This window comes from Limanda limanda, chromosome 15, assembly GCF_963576545.1.
Source record: "Limanda limanda chromosome 15, fLimLim1.1, whole genome shotgun sequence".
NCBI lineage: Eukaryota > Metazoa > Chordata > Actinopteri > Pleuronectiformes > Pleuronectidae > Limanda > Limanda limanda.
The window spans coordinates 13704404-13725084 of NC_083650.1; the positions used below are offsets into that span (position 1 = coordinate 13704404).

Consider the following 20681-nt stretch of genomic DNA (forward strand, 5'->3'; position numbering starts at 1 on the left):
TCAACAGGCAGAGACGGAGAGGAAGTCGGCAGAAAAAGTCCAGAATTTTTACACAGACGATCAGTAATCAAATTTAAGAATTAATTAGTGGAAAGAGGCAAATCTAAGCGCTCTATGCCAGGAACGGAGGCAGAGGCCCAATCTGTTCTCCACACCTGCTTCAGTAATGAGCATCTGTCTTTATTCAAAAGCAGGGAGGGAAAAGAGGCATTTCATAAATCCTGGCTAAGGGAAATTATGTTGGAACACGGCAGCCCGCTGAAGCAGTGAGGAGGAGGAGATAAATGTGCGAGGAGATGAAGGCCCGGTGATAGATGTGTCTCTTTTTGCCACTATTTACAGGGATCCTCAGGGGAGCCGGGGGGGCCTGGGAGAGATGGCCTGAAAGGAGAAAAGGTAAGTAAACTTCAAATCAAGTTCTCACCTCAAAGAAAAATATGACGCTGTGATGTTTTATCACAGGTTGAACATGCGAGACAACTTGTGAAGACACAGTGCAGATTGCTCGCCCCGCATGCCATCCTCAATCATGTTCTAGCTGTGGGTTTCTCGATTGATGCCTCTGACTCCTCCGCTGTTCACACACCAATTTATTTTTGCAGTCAGACTGGTTCCAAATACTGTGCCGAATGTGGCAGAGTTGAAAAGTGCATATTTGACATGCATGTTCGATTGGGTTTGTTGAAGTAAACAAAGCTGTACTGTAGTCACCCTGCCAACTGGAGTCACTCGGCTACACAAAGGGCCTTCAGCTCCCACATGCATTCAGGTTTATAATCCTGTTTGGTGTCCTTCCCTACACTGACGTTAGCCCTGATCCAAAATGCAGTTCTGGTTCAACATTCATGTGGTAATTTATCAATAAATGTGAGCGGGAAAGGTCTGGGCAGTGGAGAGAGAACTGTTCAGCTTAGCGATTCGGAGCAGGGGAAACATCTATCCTAGATCCAATAGCGTTAACACTGAACGTGGGACTAGCTGCTAATATTGCTACCTATTACTGTTTTATTTAAGTATAACACAAAACAAACACGGTGTTAGAAGACTAACGCCCTGGGTCCATCGGACGTGGTTCATCAGCAGAGCATCTACTCCCTGCTCCTCTTTGTTTTTACATAGAATTTGCCTTAAAAATGTACATAAATAACAGAATGTTTACTATGATGTCACTATACTATTCAAAACAAGTTACTCAAATAAATGCTACTACACAGTATGAAAATGTGCATCTTCCCCTCCTGCAAATATTTCCAAATAAAAACAACTTTTTTATGCTTCTGACACAGATAATAAAGATATGTCAGAGCATTAAAACTGTGGTTAGAGATCGGAGGTGCTTTGAGCTGAGTTTGTTCTACTAACATGCTAGCAGTTGCTAATTAGCTGTAAAAACACAAAGTGTCGCTCAAGCTAGTGGGAATGTTATTAGCATTGCAGACATTTGGCTAAAGCTCAGTATGGCCTGCTAACTTGCTAACAGTTGCTAATTAGCTACAGATGCTGGTGTGAATAGTATTGACTATGCAGGCATTAAGCCATAAACATATGTATTTGGTAATAATCATCAAGATCAGTAGGATTTATTCTCAAAAATTCAAGGCAGTAGGTTGAGTGATTTTTGTCTAATTCATAGAGGCGGACCCACCAGTCAACATCTCCATCCAAAAGAACAGCACGAAAAGTACAAAGTTTATGTTCAAGTGCCCATTCCATCCATCGTTTATGCCAGCATATCACAGGGCCAACACAACAAACTATCGGCTCACATTCGCATCGATGGTCAATTCAGAGCCAATACACGTAGCCCTAGGCTGTTTGTTGTATTGGACTGTGGGAGACACAGGGAGAACAACCAAACTCCACCCAGAAAGACCCGGGATGAACCGGCACTCTAACCAGGGACCTTAGATGAAAGTGTACACATGACAATAGTCCCAAGAAATACCTGAAGAACAAGAAAGCAGACACGACTGTCTTTGATTACCAACTTTCAGACTTGAATGGTCCATGCAGATGAGATGACAAAGCCAGTCTGACTTTTTATCTATGGAGAAAATAATGAAAACTGTCTGTCTCTGTCTGCAGGGGGACTCTGGTGGAGTGATGGCGCCACAGGGACCTCCGGGTCCCAAGGGTGAGCCTGGAGAACCCGGAGGCGGCTATATGGTGGGTACTATATCAAATGTTGACAGTCACTTTTTCTCTGACTGTGTTGATTTCAGGCCTTGAGTCACAGAATGACAGAGTAAAAAACAACAGAAGAGAATTCGACACAAGTTCACAAAAAGCAAAGCTCATCTGCAAACAGCTGGAGCACTATCAGACAAGTTAAAGGAAACTGGCCTCCACTACTCCAGCTGTGTAGCTGCCATGACATTATGGAGATGCAATACCATTAAGTAATCCACCATTGGATAACCCCAGTCTGGGTAATCACCTATCTTCCCATTTTGGAGCTTATAGCTGTTGAAGCACTCTCTTTTATGGACATGGCTTTGCATATAGACATGTTCATTACAGCTTCTTGGCTGCTTGTGTGCAGCCAAGGCCCCGGTTCTGCTCGGCGCCGCTTGCACTCCTCAATCACCGGCAAGCGTTCACCGGCTTTAAACAATCATGTTTGTTTGTGTGTGTGTGTGGATGCGCTTGTGTGTATGTGTGTGTTGATACGCTGAACTGAACATTAAGCCAGACAGTAGACCTACTCATCAAGCAAGTGGCACTGTGTTCAGCTGGGCAGAGTGATGCGGGAAAGATTGTGCTTAGGCAGAAGTATTTAAACCTCTTTAATGTACTCGAGCACTGAGGAACCTTGTGCCGGATTGGCAAATAGGGCCATGTGACATGTTTACAGCAGGTCAATGACCTCTTATGATGTTGTGACATATTTCAAACTCCAAACGAAGAGAGATGTCTAGCGTTTAGCTGGAGGGTTCTTCTGCATTGATCCTCATAGTCTTTTAAAAATGTCAGTTCTGTCTGGGGTCACCGGAGGAAAGCGGACTCTCTCCACATTTTTATGGTTTATGTTAAATAAGATGAAGAAAAGAGGGGAAGAAAGCAATAAACAGGAGCTGAATGCAGATGGTCGGAGCGGCTTTAATGAGTCAGCCTCCTCGAGTAGTAAATGTCACTTTATTGATTTTACCTTTTAAATGAATAATGAGCAATTTACTCTTCTTTCATTTGACTTTTATTATTAGCATGGATCTCCCACTGATCTGAAGTAGTGATATTAAGTTTTTATTTTCAGTAAAGGGCCAGAGCATTATTCGTAATGGAACATTTTGTTTAAGAAAAAAAAAAGGAAAATGCAGTTATAGAATTACATTAGTCTCAAAAAGTTCTGTGCTTTCCAAACTTTCCTCTGTTTTACATTTGAGTGCATTATCACAGTTCTCCCTAAAACTGTAGAACTGCTGCGTCAGCTTAAATCCAACTTCTGCACAGCTAATTTACATTGTGCAATGTAGGACTTGTAACACTAATAGATGCTGAGCGCAGAAATCAATGTCTCATATGGACTGTATGGTAAATTATGCTTACAGTAGCCACGGTTGCAATCACGGTTTTTCTCTATGGTATGGCATTATCAGGATCTCTCTGTACGTAGACACTACTAAAAACGTTGTTAACAGTATCGAACACGAGCTCATGATGCAGCGCTGCGTTCAGACTGTTTGCACTGTGGACTGTAGCTCCTACACATTCAATATTTCTGTTTAAATTCCACCACTACAACAGCTTCTTTTTTTTTTGTCCTGCACCTCGGGCCTCAAAGTGAATTAATGATGAATCTACAGTGAATCCCTGATGTCTTCTTCCTGTTGTTTTCTAGGGCGACGGGTTGCCCCTAACCAGAGGGTCTCGCGGACCCAAGGTAGGAAGCACTGTGGTGGTGTAGCATCACCCACACAACTATCTTTCATATTTGCCCACCTAAATCTTGAGTATACTGTATTTTACTCAAGGTGAAAACCCCAAAACAGATGGCACGCTCAAGGGACAAAAAACTAAAAAACATGATTAAAAGGATACAAGTCCAAAGACAAAAAATAATGTATAGCTTAAATCAAGGAGCACACGAGAGGCACAAATCCCAAAAAATAAATGCAAGTAAAACAAAACGGCATAAGGACAAGAAGTCCAACAGATGATCAACAGAGAAATTAGCCTGAAAAGATATAAATCTAAATCAAAAGTCATTTAAAAGCTAAAAAGCAAAGGCAGTAACATTACAATATATGTTGACATCTTAAGATCATTGATATGTTTGCTACTGTACTTTCATAAGCTACTTTTATATTTAGGTAAGATATAATTGAATGGTTCACAGTATTCGTTGGTGGACTGACCCCCTGCATGAACACAAGCAGTCTGTCAGCATCAACTATCATTTGATTGGATTTTAAAGTTGATGTTATTCAACACTATCAATTTTATTGAAGTGGATACTATCCAACAGCAGTATGTCTATACTTCTGAACTGTCAAGGTTGAGGTGATTAACTTCGTATTTGAGACACATGAAGTGACCAAAGCCGACGGTTTTGACCTCACTCTGAACCATTTGTTAAGTTGCTCATCCTTTACTTTCATTGGAGTTCTTAAACTTTATTCACCACTTGTAGCATCATTTATCTGTTGCCATTAGCAACCTGTTGATACCTCACTAGTTTTCACACTCTTGTTTCCAACACAAACTGAAAGTCAACTTAATTGATCTCCTCTGCAACTTTTCCACTTATAATCCCTGGGGTAACAGGGCCACTAGCACTTTTTATACAAGGATCCCATTATATTGCCACACACTGTGGCGACTGCTAGAGGAAATACCTTTCAAAACAGCATAGATAATTCCTGATGATATCACGCTGAGCTTGGGAACAGGTTTAGAAAATAATGCAGGATGCCCCAATTATCAGGGAAAAACCAGAATGTACTATTCTATGGCAGCAAATGCACAAGTTCAAATGAAATAGATAATGAACATGTGCATACCATTGGCCTTAAACGTGGCTTTGTTTCTTAGCCTTGAAGCTACAAACGGCAAAACATAAAGGGGAAAAATGAGTTCCAGCAGAGGGTGAATAGCTAATGATCTTGCAGTGCAGCAGTTCTTCATGACGTTTGAATTCACTATCACAGAAAACCCACTGAAGGTGCTTTTAAAAACATCTTTTTTTATCAGGGTGAGAGAGGTGTCCCGGGGTTGCCGGGAGAACACGGTGAAAAAGGCGAAGTTGGAGAGAGTGTCATGGGTCTTCCTGTGAGTATGATTTCGTATTGATCGGCCTCTGTCTCCCACATTCATTATTTAGTTCAAGCTACGATACGTTCTCGTGTCTTTAGGCATAGAAGAGCGAAATCCTCTTTGAATATGGGGATCAGTGTTCATTAAATGCACTCTAAGATGTGAATGCTGGTCATTACCGTGAGGCACCGGTGTAATGCATTCTGCCTTCATCATATATGCTCCGCACTGCTAGGTTGAACCTCGCAGATTAGATTGTGAGTGAGTCTCTTCTTTCATTTTTGAAATACCAGATGGTGGGAGACAGAGAATCGATAGAACTAAAGGTGTCTAACACAATTCCTTTATTGGATCCTGGGTACTAGAGGGCAGATTGTGTTAACAAGATGTGCTGTGTGTGTTCATAGGGCCTCATGGGACCCTCAGGAAAGCCGGGAATGGAGGTTTGCCGGAAAACACTCTCAATCCACAAACAAACATGTTCAAGTTTATTTTCATCGTTTATCTGGGGCTCATTGATGCTGTGACTAGCAGTCTTGCAATTGTTTTATGACACAAATGACACTCACAGTTTGGTAAAATCATTAGTGTCTCTGTGTTTGTCTGTTTATTCCAGGGCCCTCGTGGATCCACGGGTTTATCAGGCCCCCCTGGAGCTCCAGGAAGAGAGGTGAGTGAGATCAGTATGTCCCTCCACATTTAGTCACTCACAGATAACTGAAGGGAAAAGATGGCTGGAAGCATAGAGGAGCTTCCCACTGTGCGCATTCCAGTAATGTATCACAGAACCTGGATACAAAACCCAATCTGCTGCGTTGAGTGTGAAAATAAAGTTACAGCCTCGAATGTGTGCTTGACATCATAGCCAGGGGGGGGATTGCTAACTCTTTTCTTTTTCTCAATTATAGGGCTCCCCTGGTCGATCAGGCCCCCCGGGCCCTGCTGGACCCGCAGGTGAACCAGTAAGTAAGAAAATCTAATTCTAGAGTTCGGCATCAATGCTCTGCAATGAGAACTTCTGAGCTCCCTATAATTAACAGCAGTTCCTCCACTAGCCAACATCACAACAACAAACTGGCAGCTTCCTGTTGTCAGTGGTGGAGGAAGCTCTTAAAAATACAAATAAATAGACACAAATGTACTCAAGTAAAAGTAAATATACCACATTGATTTCAATAGAATTAAATAAGCACTTACTTTTAAAAATACTTTCAAGTTTTAAAAGTGAAAAATACTTTCAGCATGTAGCCTTTCCCCTAATGAAATTTAAGCTGCAGGGGGCAGGGTCTAATGTTACCTGCCTGCTCTGATTGGATCAGTGGACCAATACCCTCCCATTATTGATTGATGGATGTATCTATCTATCGATCTTATGCATTGTAAAAAAAATTGAAGTGGTATTGAAAGTGTAGATAATTGTTGTATGTATAGTAGAGTAAACGTGAAAAGTACTGGATAATATATCTACTTATATAGTACAGCTGAACAATGTACTTACCGTAACAAAGTTAGTGTATTTTTTTACATCCCACTACTGTCTATTAGTAGCAGATGTAATCTTTTTTGTCTTTTTATATCCCAGGTAAACAAGATGTACTTAAAGTTATAATCAATCTAGTGTGAGGGTAATCTAAATGCTGCTGTGGCTGTAGCCACTAAATGTTGCCTATTCACATTCATGTGTTGTAAGAAACTATGAAAACCATTTATACCCAACTTTGCTGTTTTTTTAGTACACAGGCTTTAGTTCTGAATGTTTTCTCATCTAAAACAAAAATAGTTTGAGGATGCGTGGACTCTGTTGTCTAGCAACAAAGTTATTATACTGTCTCCTCAAGCATTGCAGTTTAAAATACTGAAAATACAAAGGTGACAAAAGGAAATTTGTTTAAAGATGTTTGGGGTGAAAACACATTTCTTAAAGGCAGAGAGGATTATTTTTATAAATTGGTGTTTGGGACAATTTGCAAAATGCCGCTTCTGCAGACAAGCAGCAGCAGAATATATTAAACACATCAATGTCTTGTCAGCTCTGAAAACTAGTGTGGTGATGATTCACTGATATATGTTTTCTCTTGGACAGATTGCTCTGCCACTCGTCGGAGACATGGGAGCTTTACTTAAGGTATTCTATCTTCTTAGTAAACGATAATTACAGTTTTCTTACAAAAATAGCATGCGGGGGGGGGCCTTTCTGGTTTAGGATTTTTATAATGATCAGTTTTTTTGTTTATTTGTAGAGGTAATTTTAATTCTTATGTGTGGATGGTGTTAGTGAAGAGAAGTTGGAAAAGCCATTAAGTGCTTTCATCAGGGTGAGTGGGGGAATTTAAAGAATTCATCACAGTCAAACCATACTGCATGACAACATTTTTTTTAGATGATGATAAAATGTAGTTTTTCAGTCCAAAACACTTGAATGTGGACTTACCCATGGATTAACGTTCTCTGTCTCTCTATGCAAACTACTGTAGTTTTCTATGACCTCAAACATAATTTTACATTAGTTTACAGCGATTCTCAACCAGTGTGGATAAAGAATAGCTTTAGGATTTTGGAGGGGAGATCTAAATTGCTGCCGATAATAATTCATCTCTCCTGCTCGAAAAACCTACATTTGCAGTTTACAGGACGAATTTTGTACTTCGTATGTATTACTGCACCAATAAGTCGTTGTTATATCATTGTCATTTGTCATATCAAATCTATTCAAATAGATCAAAATACTAAATTTGCTTATGGTTTCATACAAATCCTCAGGTTTTATTATTTTTTGTGAAATCAATGTGTTTCATCATTGCAAAAAGTGTCCAAGCCCATTTTCTGACCAGAATGCAGACATTGCGCTGAAAAACCAAAAACCCAACCTAATGGAAAACACTTTTCAGCCTTTGTGATTTGAGAGTCGAGTGTTGAAAAGGTGATAGAGTGCTGCTCTTGTGCTCTTGTGAATTTTTATCATTAACATTTTTCAGGGTAGTCATTATTTTTCTCCCTTTCTATTGACTGGAGCTGATATAGACGTTTCACATGGTTTTGTTACCGGAAGGACAGCACTGTATCTAAATGTAATTTTGAATATGAAATGCATCCAACTCTTGATAATACTTCCTATATATGTCACTGATAGAAAGAAGAAGCGAGGCGGCAGGAGTCTGGTAGTTTTCTGTCACTGCTTCCCTTTGGCGTCAACTAAAGTGCCCTGTTGGATTCTAACTCCTGTTTACAGCCTCTTTCATCAGTGTTGCTTAGTGACATTAATTACTACTTCAAACACTTTACTGACACCTACAAAATATGGCGAACCCTTTTGACTGAGGCATTTTTCTTTTCATTTGTAAAGTCAATTATAACATGTTCTCACTCTCCTTATTTTAATGACCAATCTATACAGATCACCTTCCATTTTATATTCCAGCCTCTGTGTAACACTTGTTTTTCTAATGGTGCAGTGTCTACCGCCTCCCTCCGTCTTAGAGCTCCTACCGCTCTCCTGCAAGGTGCGGCGCCTCTATCTAGACCCGATGAGGGGAAAATGATATTTAAGATGCTCACCTAAATGTCACAGTCAATGAGTTTGACAAAGTTCACCACTCACCTCGATGAGAGACACTCGCGGTGGGCTCACATTAGTTCTGCTCTGTAGACATTTAGCGAACACTTTGTGTCAGACGGAGTCTCGTCCTCCACCCGGGGGATGTGACATAATAAAGGGCGAAAAATGCGCCGCTCCAGCTCGAGCTTGATGAAATCTTATCTGTGCCACTGTGTTTTGCTTCCCGCCTCGCCTGTGCCGGCAGAATGCCTGCAGTGTGTGCCAGACGAGAGTCCCAGGTATGCCCGGGCAAAGAGGAGAGACGGGGACCCCCGGAGCGCAAGGAGTTGAAGGCATGGTGGGAGAAAAGGTACAAGCAACTCGTCAGCTTGGAACAGACCCTGTAAACATGTTGATCTGCCAAGATCTTTTCCTAAAGATGTTGCTTATTAACTACTATAAGTCTATTCATTGTGTATTTCTATAATAAACAGGGAGATCCAGGTATAAGAGGCCCTATGGGTAACCCCGGGAAAGAAGGTCCAAAGGTAGGCAAAGGCATGTGCGGCATTAATGTACTATACAGTATATTACAAGGCACATTGTTTGTGAAATTGTAATTGAATTATGCACATGACAAAATAATCTGTCGAACTAAGAGCTTCATTCTGTGACATTGTTTATTGAAATGTGTGTTTAATGTAGTATTTGGAGATTAGCGCTGACAAACGCTGTTCATAAATTGGCTTTGAGATTATCTCTGGTAGCCCAACCAGCTGTTCCACAACTCATATCATTCTGCACACTTGCTGCAGAAGTTGTTGCCATGGATACGGTGTTGTAGAGCCATGAACAACAGTCTGGGCCATTTCAAGTCATGTGCTGTGAGAGGAGAAGAAGACAGTCTGAAGTTTACGTCCATCAGCCGTTAGATTGTTTGGGGGGGGCCTTCTCATGTTTGGGTAAAAAAAACTCTTCTCTGTGTTCCTGCAGGGGGTGAAAGGAGAGAGAGGGTTCCCAGGCCCGACAGGAGACAAAGGAGATGAGGTGAGCGCAAAAAAGTTTCAAAAGTAATTAATTCTGTAGTCATCTGAGAATCTGAAACCACCGTGACATTGAGAGGTGGTGTTTTTTCAAAAGAATGTAAATATATTTTAATTTGGGCCTCGTCATGAGGCCTGTTTGCTTTTGAAAGGAGCTATCAGAAGCTGCTTTAAAGAACCTAGCCTGCCCAGTGTCTGCGTGATGCTTTTCAACTTCCAGCATTGAACTGTAATGACAAGAGGTTCTCACGAAAAACAAGCATCTTGCAACTGGATTTTATGGGTTCTATAAAACCATGTCTATTAGCTCTGTTTGTGTTTTTTCTTTCTTTTCAGCTATGAAATAAATTGACGCAATAAGCCACCTATAAATAAAATGATACAGAAATTCCTCATCTAAACAAATAAAAATAGAAGCTGCTCCACTGCAGACATTGGCTTGTTTTACAGCTTCTACATATCTATTCAAAGCTGCAATAAAGATAAGAAAATAATAGTTAATGAACATGCATACTTTATGCTCACAGTCATGCAGTGAACAGAACGTTTTAATTCTCCCACTTCGATATAGTTGTAATTTCATTGAGCCGTATTATTTCATTAATGATTGCTGTTGCCTAATGGATTCCTGAAAGGCCTGTCCAGGTAACAATTAGCCAGGTTTTATGACTCGAACCAACACATTACAACTGACTCCTTAGGGAGATAAGTCTCTTAAGTGTGGGCAGGGGTCGTGAGCTACAAGATGCAAAGTAATGTAAATCACATTTTTTCAACATCTTACCTCTGAGTATAGTGCCAAGAGGGTATTGTAGGTCCAGTGCTTTAAATTATAAATGTAAGTATTCTATTTCATGAGTTCATTTTAAAGAATGATGATCCTCCTTGGCTCTTGCAGGGTCCTTCAGGAGTACCAGGGATGCCTGGTGTGACCGGTCGTACAGGGGCCCCGGTAAGAAGCGTGTCCATCACGTAGAACTGATATTATACCCAAACTTCCTTTTGACGGTTGTAGATCTATTTTGTAGATCTATCTCTCGTGAGGGTTTATTCTATTGCACAGATCAGATTTCATTACAAGGATGTCCTTCTGTTTACAGGGGCTGTTGGGAAGACCTGGTCCACCGGGCCAATCAGGAGGAAAAGGAGATAGAGTAAGATGTTTTACCACTTAGAGCAGATCTCTCTATAGTGGGACTAATAAAGGATTATCTTTATGTAGCTAGTGTGTTTATATTACTCAGGTTTACACACAGCATAATCAAAAGTGTTTTCAGATATTGCTTGTTCAGATTAAAACCGTGGCCCAAACCCGGTTTACAAATGAAATTAATTTAACATGTCTAAATGTTATGTAATGTATATGTAATTGCTTAAAAAGTTATTTCTACATAAATATAAATGGACTGTATTTATACAGTTCTTTTAATGATGATAGTTCTATGGTATTTATCTTTGTCAAATCCCCAAAACTGTAGGAAACCATATATTCATCTTTAAATATATTTTCTTTCCCATGGCAGGTGAATGAGCTTCAGTATCATTGGATTACATTATCATGGGCCTGTGTTTAAGATTTGCATTTTTCACAGCAATGTTTGATTCCTCTGTGTTTGCGTTTGGCAGGGAAACGAAGGACCCACGGGCAGACCAGGGCTCCCAGGGCCTCCAGTAAGTTCCTCCTGCTTCAACAGAGCCAGAGCCAGCTGCTTGATAACAAGTCTGAAAACCTCCAGGGGTCTCGGATCTGTGTGGCCCTCAGATGTTAACTGAAAAGATCTTTACTCTGGTTTAAAATAACATCTTAAGGTCACATACTTATGTTCCATCCACGATGAAAACATTTAGACATGATTATTTTCTTGCTTTTATCAGCATGACTCAAAAATCTTTCCATCCCAGGTACACTCTGATCTCTTCCTACATAAGTGACCGTCAGTGCACTCACATCCTGCTCGGACTAAGAGTGTTTAGTTTAACAAGAATAATGTAACTGACAAACAAGCACAGATGTGATGAAATTGTGGCGACCCGCTCATTGCCATTGAATCCTGTTCCCTCCCTCTAGAAGGCCAGTGAGTAAGCACTTTCAAAGGCAAATCTATAATTCATCATCCGTCCCCTTGAACCCACCGTGCCCTCCCACACCCGGGTCTCATAAACTGCAGTCTAGGAAGACAAGGGATGGCTCAGTGGCCTGAAAAGGGCAGAGGCATCCGTTTGCTTCTAAATGAGAATCTTGACTCCTTCCACATTTACAATAGCTTCCCCTTTACCAGTGTATCATGGGAAAAACACTCTTTCATGTCCTAATAGAGGCCCAGACGTCCAGATTACCTAGTTCTCATAGCCGAATCTCTTTTAATCAGGCCTGCTCTCTGTATTTCTCGGATTCTCTCGTTTTGAATAAGCACTGGCTCAAGGATTTCCAAGTCTACTGTTCTCAGCTTTTCCTGTTCCTTTCTCTTCTCTCGCACACCCTCTCTTTCTGTGTAATCATCAAATGAGCTATTGATTTCTCTTGTGTAGCTTTTAAGGGCTTAACACTTAATAACTGCTCCAGACCTACTGTACAGTTTTCTGTAAAGACTCTCTGTGACTAAAACTCCACCCGCACAGTGGAGAACGTGCCTGGGAGGAGGCGTCTGATTTGCTGTTGATTGTGTTTTTTAGGGTGTACCCTACGTGGAGGGCAATGGGATGAGCAGTCTGTACAAGCTGCAGGTAAACACTTTCACTGATAATGTTGTGATGCACTGAATGCATGCAGACAATGCTCTCTGGGAAAAATCTCTATTTGTGGTTAAAAATGTTGTCTGACCCATATTGCCGAGTCATAATATGAGAAAATGTCATTTCAGAGCGGAGGAGCTCTTTTAGGACCCCCTGGAGCTCCCGGTGCTCCGGTAAGAACAATCATTGTCATGCCTGAAGCAAATCATAAACATTGTTCCGTGGAGACGCAGCAGCAGCAGCAGCACAGCAATGTTGATACTATAGGAGCTGCAGATCCTGGGAGAGCTGAATAACAAACAACCTGACCGGCACTCCAGTGTTATCTCGGCGTCTGAGGCCCTTATATCACAGTCAATCATGTTCATTGAGATCTTGCAGTGTGTGAGAGCCAAGAGGCTCCTTGACTCTCAAACAGGTGTCTCCGACCCGCCCCAGGACACACAACATCATTGATATGCAAAACGGTCCTAGAAATCTTAGCCGCTCGGCTCTGTGCCAACCCGGAGTGACCTGATTTGGTTATCAGCTCCCCCCCCCCCCCCCACACACACCTGCTCGTCCTTATCGGACAGTTTGTAATCTCGTCCGGTCCTGGGAGACATTCCCTCACAGGCCCTGCAGGGACACATCCGCCACAACCAACACTTTAGATGCTGGCAAAAAATAGGCATTCCAATACCGCCACAGTACATAGCACATGAACCCCAGCTACAACCCCCCCCCCCCCCCCCCCCCTGAACTGCATCCATCACAGCCCAACAGCTCGGAGCAATCAATACGAGAGCATCTTCATCAATGTTAAAAGGGACAAGGGGCACACTTTGTTTTTCATCAATGATTCCTTTCTGTTTTTGTGTTAAATGCTTGAGTGGATTAAAAAAAATCCATGTGCAGTGTTTGTAAAGCATGTGTGATAAACACTTGAATGTGATCCTGGGCTTTACAATGTTTCTGTAGAAAGCCCACAGTTGCATGTAACACAATGTAAGTGTGATTTACAGGCAGACCTTTTGAAAGAAATGATGCAATAATGAATATCATAAATTCTAATGGCAATAACATACAGTTACATGTCATTTCAGGCTATATTTATGGGTTTTATGGTGGCAGTTGTCACATTCATGGGGGTAATCTGTCCTTTTTTTCCTTTCTTGTTTAAGGGTCCCAAAGGAGACGAAGGGGTTGCAGTGAGTTGAAGCTTTTCATTCTCGAGTATATTTCCTATGAAATATTTGTCTATTCTTCCGCACTGCCCAAAATATAGAGGAGTCAGAGTTGCCAGTTACTTTCTATCATTGTCTCTGTGGTTCTCCCCAGCATAAGTCAATACGCCCTCCAGCCTAAGCACTTAACCACTCTCAATCGAACTGCAACACGCGGCATCAAAAAAAAAAAAAATCAAATCATCACATCTCCTGCAAGTATGAAACTGTTGTACCATATTGTCTTTCCAGTGGGAACTTATGAACCTGCTCTGCACTTCAAATCCCCCCCCCCTCCGCCCCCCCCAGCCTCCCCTTCCCCAGGATGACGCCCGGAAAAAACAATCCGCCCGGACACAGAAACAATCCGACGCATCATCTCAAATTCTTTATTCTCACAGGGCCAATTGCATTTTTTATTGTTTTGTTGCACAGTGATTTTTCACCAGGATGTTAATTTGACATTTTAATAAATTGTGTGAGCGACTCCGGTGCTGTGGTGAAATTGCCCCAATCCGTCTCACAGCTGATCCTCTGGCTGGCCCACTCTCCTCTTAGCCGCGCTCGCTTATTCATGACAATTTACATGGGTGACAATTACCTGCACAATCCGTCTATGTCAGCGCCGGTTGCCCCTCTGTTCCGCGTAATGGCATTTCGCCGTGGCAGCGCGCGCAAGATGAGGTAGATAGAGGCCATCACTTGTTTGGCCGCGTGGAATGGGTCTCTATTTTTAGTGCGGGAAAGCCAATCTGATTGTGTCTGTCAAATGGGAATCTTTTCTCCGTCCCCTCTTTAGCCCTACAAGGTGTGACAGCGTGTGTCACAGATCATAAAATATGATACACTCAGGTTAACGCAGTGTCCTCTTAGGATTGTCCTCATTTGACACATGAGATGTTGTGTTATCACCCTGTCGGGAATCTGAAGGGGAGACGTGAAAATGCGTGAAATGCCGGCTCCTGCTGAATTTAATTGACCTGCCTCTGATCTACATATGCTTGTTTCCTCACATCCTTATTCTTAGTGAGGTGTCCGTTCTGAACCTGCCTGTTTGCTTGGCCTGTGGTGAAGCTATTTGCAGATTTCTTCCTGAAAAAAAATGGCCGGCAGTAATTGAGCGGCGCCAGGTGAAGACCGGCTGCGAAACCCTGGAGCTGTGCTCGTCACCTTGTTTTTCTAAGTTTGGTGAAGCTCAAATCAGTAGAGAGAAGCCAGTGGCAGTTGTAGTGGACATTAACGAGACCCAGCCTCTTCTGAACGTTTCCCAGAAAGTATCCCAAATTCGACCCTGTACTTCCTCGGACCCTTAACAATACACATGCCAAGTGTGATGCCTTTAGAGATTCATGGAATAAGTAGTTTGCCTTTAGTCCTTTACCTTGCTGTAGCTCGTCAATAAACTCACCCTCCAGAAATAGCTTCTTCCTTAGCCACCAAAGGGGAGAACCAACAACCTTAAGTCTTTATCACTTTTGACTTTCTTTGTCTTGACACAGCAGCTGTTGTGTTCTTCTCTCGCAGGGGGAACCAGGGGCCATGGGATTACCCGGGCTGGAAGGGCTACCCGGTGCCAAGGTAGGCAACAGTGTCGACCCACATGCGTCTCATCTGCCGTGCCCGAACCTGATTATAGAGCGAGGCCCAGTTGTTTGCTCTGTGCTTCATTCTCATTACAGAACATATCAAGATATTTGTCTCAAGAAAAAAAGGCTCATCAGTGTGAAAAGACTCAATTTAGGGGAACATATGTTTGGGAGAATTCACTTGGGTTTTTCTGAAACGTTGCCTGAACTTATTCCAGGTTGAATTTTTATATGCACAGTAATATCACAGCGGTTTGTGTTCATGTAATAGTCCACCATCTGCACAATGAACTGTTCCTAGTGGATGCATTTTCCTTAATGGAACAAAACTGGCCCTGCATGCTACTCATCACAGCTTTGTGCATCTAACTGTGTAAAAGGTTTCCGCTGACTGACAGTGCGTGACTGCTCTGTATGTGTGTGTGTGTGTGTGTGTGCGTGTGTGTGCGTGCATCGGGGGGATGGAACATTATAGTTTCTGCGATATCCAGAGTAGTTTATCTTTGAGGGGAGCTGTCAAAAGGTTGAGATATATGCAAAGTGTTTAAAGTTCATGAGGAGGTTGTTTATAATATATCAGTGATTAGAAATGCGTCGTGTTTTCAACGGTTTGAGCCGTTTTTCATTTCCTTTTTCTTTATACCCAGCTTTGTGTTTCACTATACAGTGAATGTCTGCCTGACATGACAGTGATTGATTTGTATGTGTGTATCATCTAACTGACACGAGCTGTTGTTTCCTTCAGGGTGATATTGGTTTGCCTGGTTCACCAGGGACATCAGGTCCTCCAGTAAGTAAGAGTTTTTTTTCCGATAAATTCACCTCTACTCACACTCACACATCCATGATCAATCATCTATGTTTTTTTCCGCTACTGGCAACAAGTCAATAATGTTTCATAAAGTTCTCAGAACAGCAGCTATCATAACACAAGTCCCATAACACTGCACTATTTCCATTAAGAACTCGGGGTGTAGACCTGTGGCGTGTGCAGTGAGTTTTCTCTGCAGCATGTGGTAGCCCTGTTCGCTTTATTAGAAATGGAAAGCTGCAGAGGTGCAGTAGAGATCATGAGACCATTGAGGAACCTGTCAAACCCGGTCTGCTCTCTCCTTCCCTTCTGTGATTGACAGGGGAAGCCCGGAACTCGTGGAGAACTAGGGATCCCTGGAGAACCGGTGAGCCACAGCCTCTAAGTCTCTTTGAGCTGTCAATCCACGCATCATTCCTTTGTCACAGCCGACTGACACATCGGCTGTCTCTGTTCTCTGACAGGGTGAGCGGGGGCCGCTCGGAGAGACAGGATTCCCAGGGCCTGAGGGACCCCAAGGTGTTCCTGTAAGGATGCTACATGAATTCTGTTGCTCCTCTCTTTCAGAATCATAACTAGATGTTGCCAAAGCCCCTAAGAATAATGTGCAGGTTGAAAATAAGTCCTTGAGTAACACATTCCTCCTTTATATCAGCACGGTTGTTTCACTATTACATGGATAAAAAGAGAACATGATTCAATGACAATATGGATCAAATATGTATTTCGGCTAGCTCTTGTCCTGTAGATGATTACATTCCTCTATGTGATTACCATCAGAGATGGTTTGTGTAATTTTCCCTGTAAGCGCACAAAGGAACAGTGTTCGCACAGCAATCAGGATCATTATCCCTTGGTTGAGATATCTCATTAACTGTGGAGATTACTAGGAGAGCATCAGCGCTGATCCAATCGAAGTTGGGAGCTGATACAAAATGTCTTTGTTTGTGTTGCGCTCCTCGAGCAGGGGAGGCCGGGCAAAGACGGAACTCCAGGATACAAGGTAAGTTGAGCACACACGTTGCAAATCCCCTTATAGAAAGTGCTTTACGTCAGCCGAGGTACACAAGGATGGTGCAGCAGATTTGTACCCCCCCCCACCCTCTGCCCGCCCCCTCAGGCTGCACCATCATGAGTGCATTAAAGCTATTTGCATATTTGAGATTTTAACGATAATAACGAAATGGAATCCTGCAGATTTAAGGCTTTGTTGACTTTTAGTCTTTTTTACCCTAATTATACAGTTAATACTTTCAGGCAATGATAAAATGTTTGTAATAGAGGGCAGCAGACGCTTAGATTAAATATGCATTTTCCTGCCCAGTGAACCTGGCTAAAATTGAAACAAATACTGCAGCAAACTCTGCGTCTAGGTGACTGATTCAATATATTACTCGCATTTACTACATAAGAATGGGCTCACAGGACGAAGAACAGATCTGCTATGAATATCCATTTCCAACAAATTATACGACCTAATGCCCAAACTGGTTTGACGACGAGCTTTACTGTTTTGCTCCCTGATTTACACGATTTTTCCACCTTAACGCCAGTCCCAACAGTTTATTGTTTTCGGATTATTATGATTATTAGTTAATATTCTCCCATCAAAATCTCAGCACTGCACAGAGCCTTTCCACGGTTTAACTCTCATGCGTTTCTGCCGCGGTGCTGGAGTCTTCCGGTGGGACAACAGTGCCATCTAGCAGGTGGCTTTCGCTCCTCCACCCCCCGACACCTTGCTCACCGCTTTGAGGTTTAGTGTAATGCTCAGGGAAGCACATTTCAGTGGGTAAGATGATAGATTTAAGCCTCCCATCAGGCATCGGGGAATACAGAGTACCGCAGATTAAAGCAAGCAGGGGAGAACGGCATCACAAAGAGAGGCCCGCTTTAAAACCACATCATGCCAGATTGTCTTTTTGCATGGCTCCTGTAATCCGGCAGGAAATTGATACAAAGATGCTCCCAGAGGTGTTCCTGCGAGCGCCGGTAAAGGGGAGCAATGAGGAGTGACAGGGAGGGATTGGAAGACACAAGATGTGACACGAAGCCAGAGACAGGTATTCTCTCTGCCGGCTTTCACTGTGCAGGAGAGACAGGCGGCTGGGAAAGCAGGCAATTCTCAAACAAAACGGGGGCGATCCAGAGGAGCCGTGACTTTGCAGAAGGTGAAACACTATGCAGGGAGATATTATACGAGCGATACACCTGAGCTGAGTAAGAAGCAATCAATGCATCTGGAAAAAAAAGCACATTTCTCAAAGTCAGGCTTACACACGGAACTGAAACTTCTGCAAATAGTCCAGCAGCATGAGCATTAAACTATTATTGTGGTCTTTAAGTAATAATTACCTACCCCAGTGTCCACAGATTCGGGTAATGGATTTCAGTGTGTGCCCCTGCATGTTACAGTAAAGTCAATACTTTGTTTGTGTAGTGGGTAAAAACCTTAAGTCTGCATTATTTCTTTTTCCAATTGTTAGTGTTTTTTGTGACTTTTCACCCTTTTTTTCTGCAACAAAAAATATATGTGTCTCCTTTTTCTCTCTCAGGGATCTTCAGGTACAGCAGGGGACAGGGGATCCAAAGGAGAACGTGTAAGTAGCATCGTTCCTGTTTTCCTAAAGAGAAGCCGTTTTGTGACTCTGACTATAAAGGGTTGGATGAATAGTAATGAAAGTCTTCTCTTCAGCACAAATATGACTAATCCCCACAAGCGCATAAGCACCAGATAAAGGCATTTAACGCTCAGTGCAGTTTCCTATTGTATTTGCAAGGGGAAATTACGGAGCTCTGTCACACTTCCGCAGTATTTATTGCAAACGCTGGTAATAGAGGAAACAAAATTAGGCTTTTAGCTGCAGCAACAGAACATCAGAACCCCTGAGTGGACTCATTAAGAGGACTGGGTCTCTGTGTACAGCCTGTTGAGTGAACGGACATGAACATTTTAAATGGCTGTAGTGCAGCTAAGAAATGCATTTCTTTTTTACTTTTTTGCATAAAGCTGAAATACTATATGTGTGGGCTTCTGTAACACAGGGCGATACAGGGATATCTGGGGAGAGAGGTGTCCAGGGCGAGCGAGGTCGCACAGGAGACCTCGGCCCGATTGGACCCATGGGACCAGCCGGCCACAAGGGGGATCCCGGCCCTCCAGGGCAGCTGGGGAGTTCAACCTTCCTGGTAAGCTGTAAATCTGCACATACCTCCGAGCAACCACAGACCGTCCTCCCTGTTGATTTCTACCGTATTCAGCCTTCCGAATCCCCCCACCTGCCTTCCCGAGCTTGAGCAACTAGTTCAGTCTCTGTTTCCTCTGCGCGCAGAACGGTACAGCCACAGATATATTTCTGCGAGCGACATCAAACGAGGCTGTGCAAAGGAAGGCTGCTGCTCCCTTTCTGCTCAACACCTCCCACTCCCGATCATCTAGGCACAACAGAAGGTCAGAGAGGGAGAGCGGTGCAGACGGCGAGGAAAGTCAGAAACGTGTGGGCGTGCCTGGAGATCCGCAGAGCAGCGAAAACACCTCCATGTGTCACAGAGATTTTACACAGACCCTGCGCAGTCACGGCGCTTACACAACATTCACAGCCCGAGATGAAAAACTGTTTCAAATGTAAAGGTGCCAGGTCCAAGTCTACTCTTGTTTGCCACTGCTACTGAGGCAGCTGTGGAAATATCTGAAAGAGAGGTTCAGACAGGCAGAGGGTATATTTTTATGTATTTGCATTAGAAACACACAGGGCTGGTGTGACAAGCAACACTATTCACACTAAGCACAGTGTTTTTATTACTTCAGATCCAGACGTGGAGAGACACCAGAGAATCAGTTTATAGACTCATGATATTAAATTTAATATTTCCCGGATGAATCTGTTTCACTCCCAGGTGCAGTGTGATATTTTAAACAAAGTGGGATGTCACTGTATAGAAATCTGAGGTTACGCAGTATTCTCTCCTCCGGGCCATTTCTTCAGCATGGTTTCCCATCGTTCTGTGGAAATTGAGGTTTTGAGTTAAGAAATTTGACAGGTATTTATTTGATCTTCATGCCGTGATAACTATCTACTGCCTCCTCCTCTGCTTGTACAGCTGGTATTGTCTCTTAACTGTGTTATCTTTCTTTGTGTTATCCCTCCAAGCCAGCGGCAGCCAGTAGCCGGCTGTTTGTTTCTGATCGTCCGTCCGTTTTTGTGATCACGATATCTCAAGAAGGCCTTGAGGGAGTTTCTTTAAATTTGGTACCATTGTTTAGTTGAACTCAAATAGGAACCGATTAGAATTTGGTGGTCAAAGGTCAAGGTCACTGTGACTTGCCCAGTTTTTTTATATTTTAAACACAATATCTCAGGACCTCCTTGAGAGAATTTCTTCAAATTCGGTAAAAACCTTCAGTTGGACTCAAAGATGAAATGAAGGTCGCTGTGAGCTCATATGAGTCTCGAAATAAATGATTCAGACTGAAAAGGAACAGGTTGGCAGGGGCATAATTCAAGTTTGTGTTAA

General features: G+C 42.6%; 1 protein-coding gene across 1 annotated transcript in view; it reads left to right on the forward strand.

Annotated features, from left to right (window-relative positions):
* Positions 1–20681, forward strand: part of LOC133021100 (collagen alpha-1(XIX) chain) — a 97078-nt gene that overhangs the window by 68482 nt on the left and 7915 nt on the right. The window contains exons 22-45 of the mRNA XM_061087870.1: positions 343–396; positions 2086–2166; positions 3839–3880; positions 5191–5268; positions 5661–5696; positions 5870–5923; positions 6162–6215; positions 7337–7378; positions 9054–9158; positions 9283–9336; positions 9782–9835; positions 10730–10783; positions 10932–10985; positions 11458–11502; positions 12505–12555; positions 12693–12737; positions 13728–13754; positions 15294–15347; positions 16101–16145; positions 16489–16533; positions 16631–16693; positions 17134–17169; positions 18722–18766; positions 19212–19355. Coding sequence (XP_060943853.1) covers positions 343–396; positions 2086–2166; positions 3839–3880; positions 5191–5268; positions 5661–5696; positions 5870–5923; positions 6162–6215; positions 7337–7378; positions 9054–9158; positions 9283–9336; positions 9782–9835; positions 10730–10783; positions 10932–10985; positions 11458–11502; positions 12505–12555; positions 12693–12737; positions 13728–13754; positions 15294–15347; positions 16101–16145; positions 16489–16533; positions 16631–16693; positions 17134–17169; positions 18722–18766; positions 19212–19355 — 1362 coding nt within the window. The remainder of the gene's footprint in view (positions 1–342; positions 397–2085; positions 2167–3838; positions 3881–5190; positions 5269–5660; positions 5697–5869; positions 5924–6161; positions 6216–7336; positions 7379–9053; positions 9159–9282; positions 9337–9781; positions 9836–10729; positions 10784–10931; positions 10986–11457; positions 11503–12504; positions 12556–12692; positions 12738–13727; positions 13755–15293; positions 15348–16100; positions 16146–16488; positions 16534–16630; positions 16694–17133; positions 17170–18721; positions 18767–19211; positions 19356–20681) is intronic.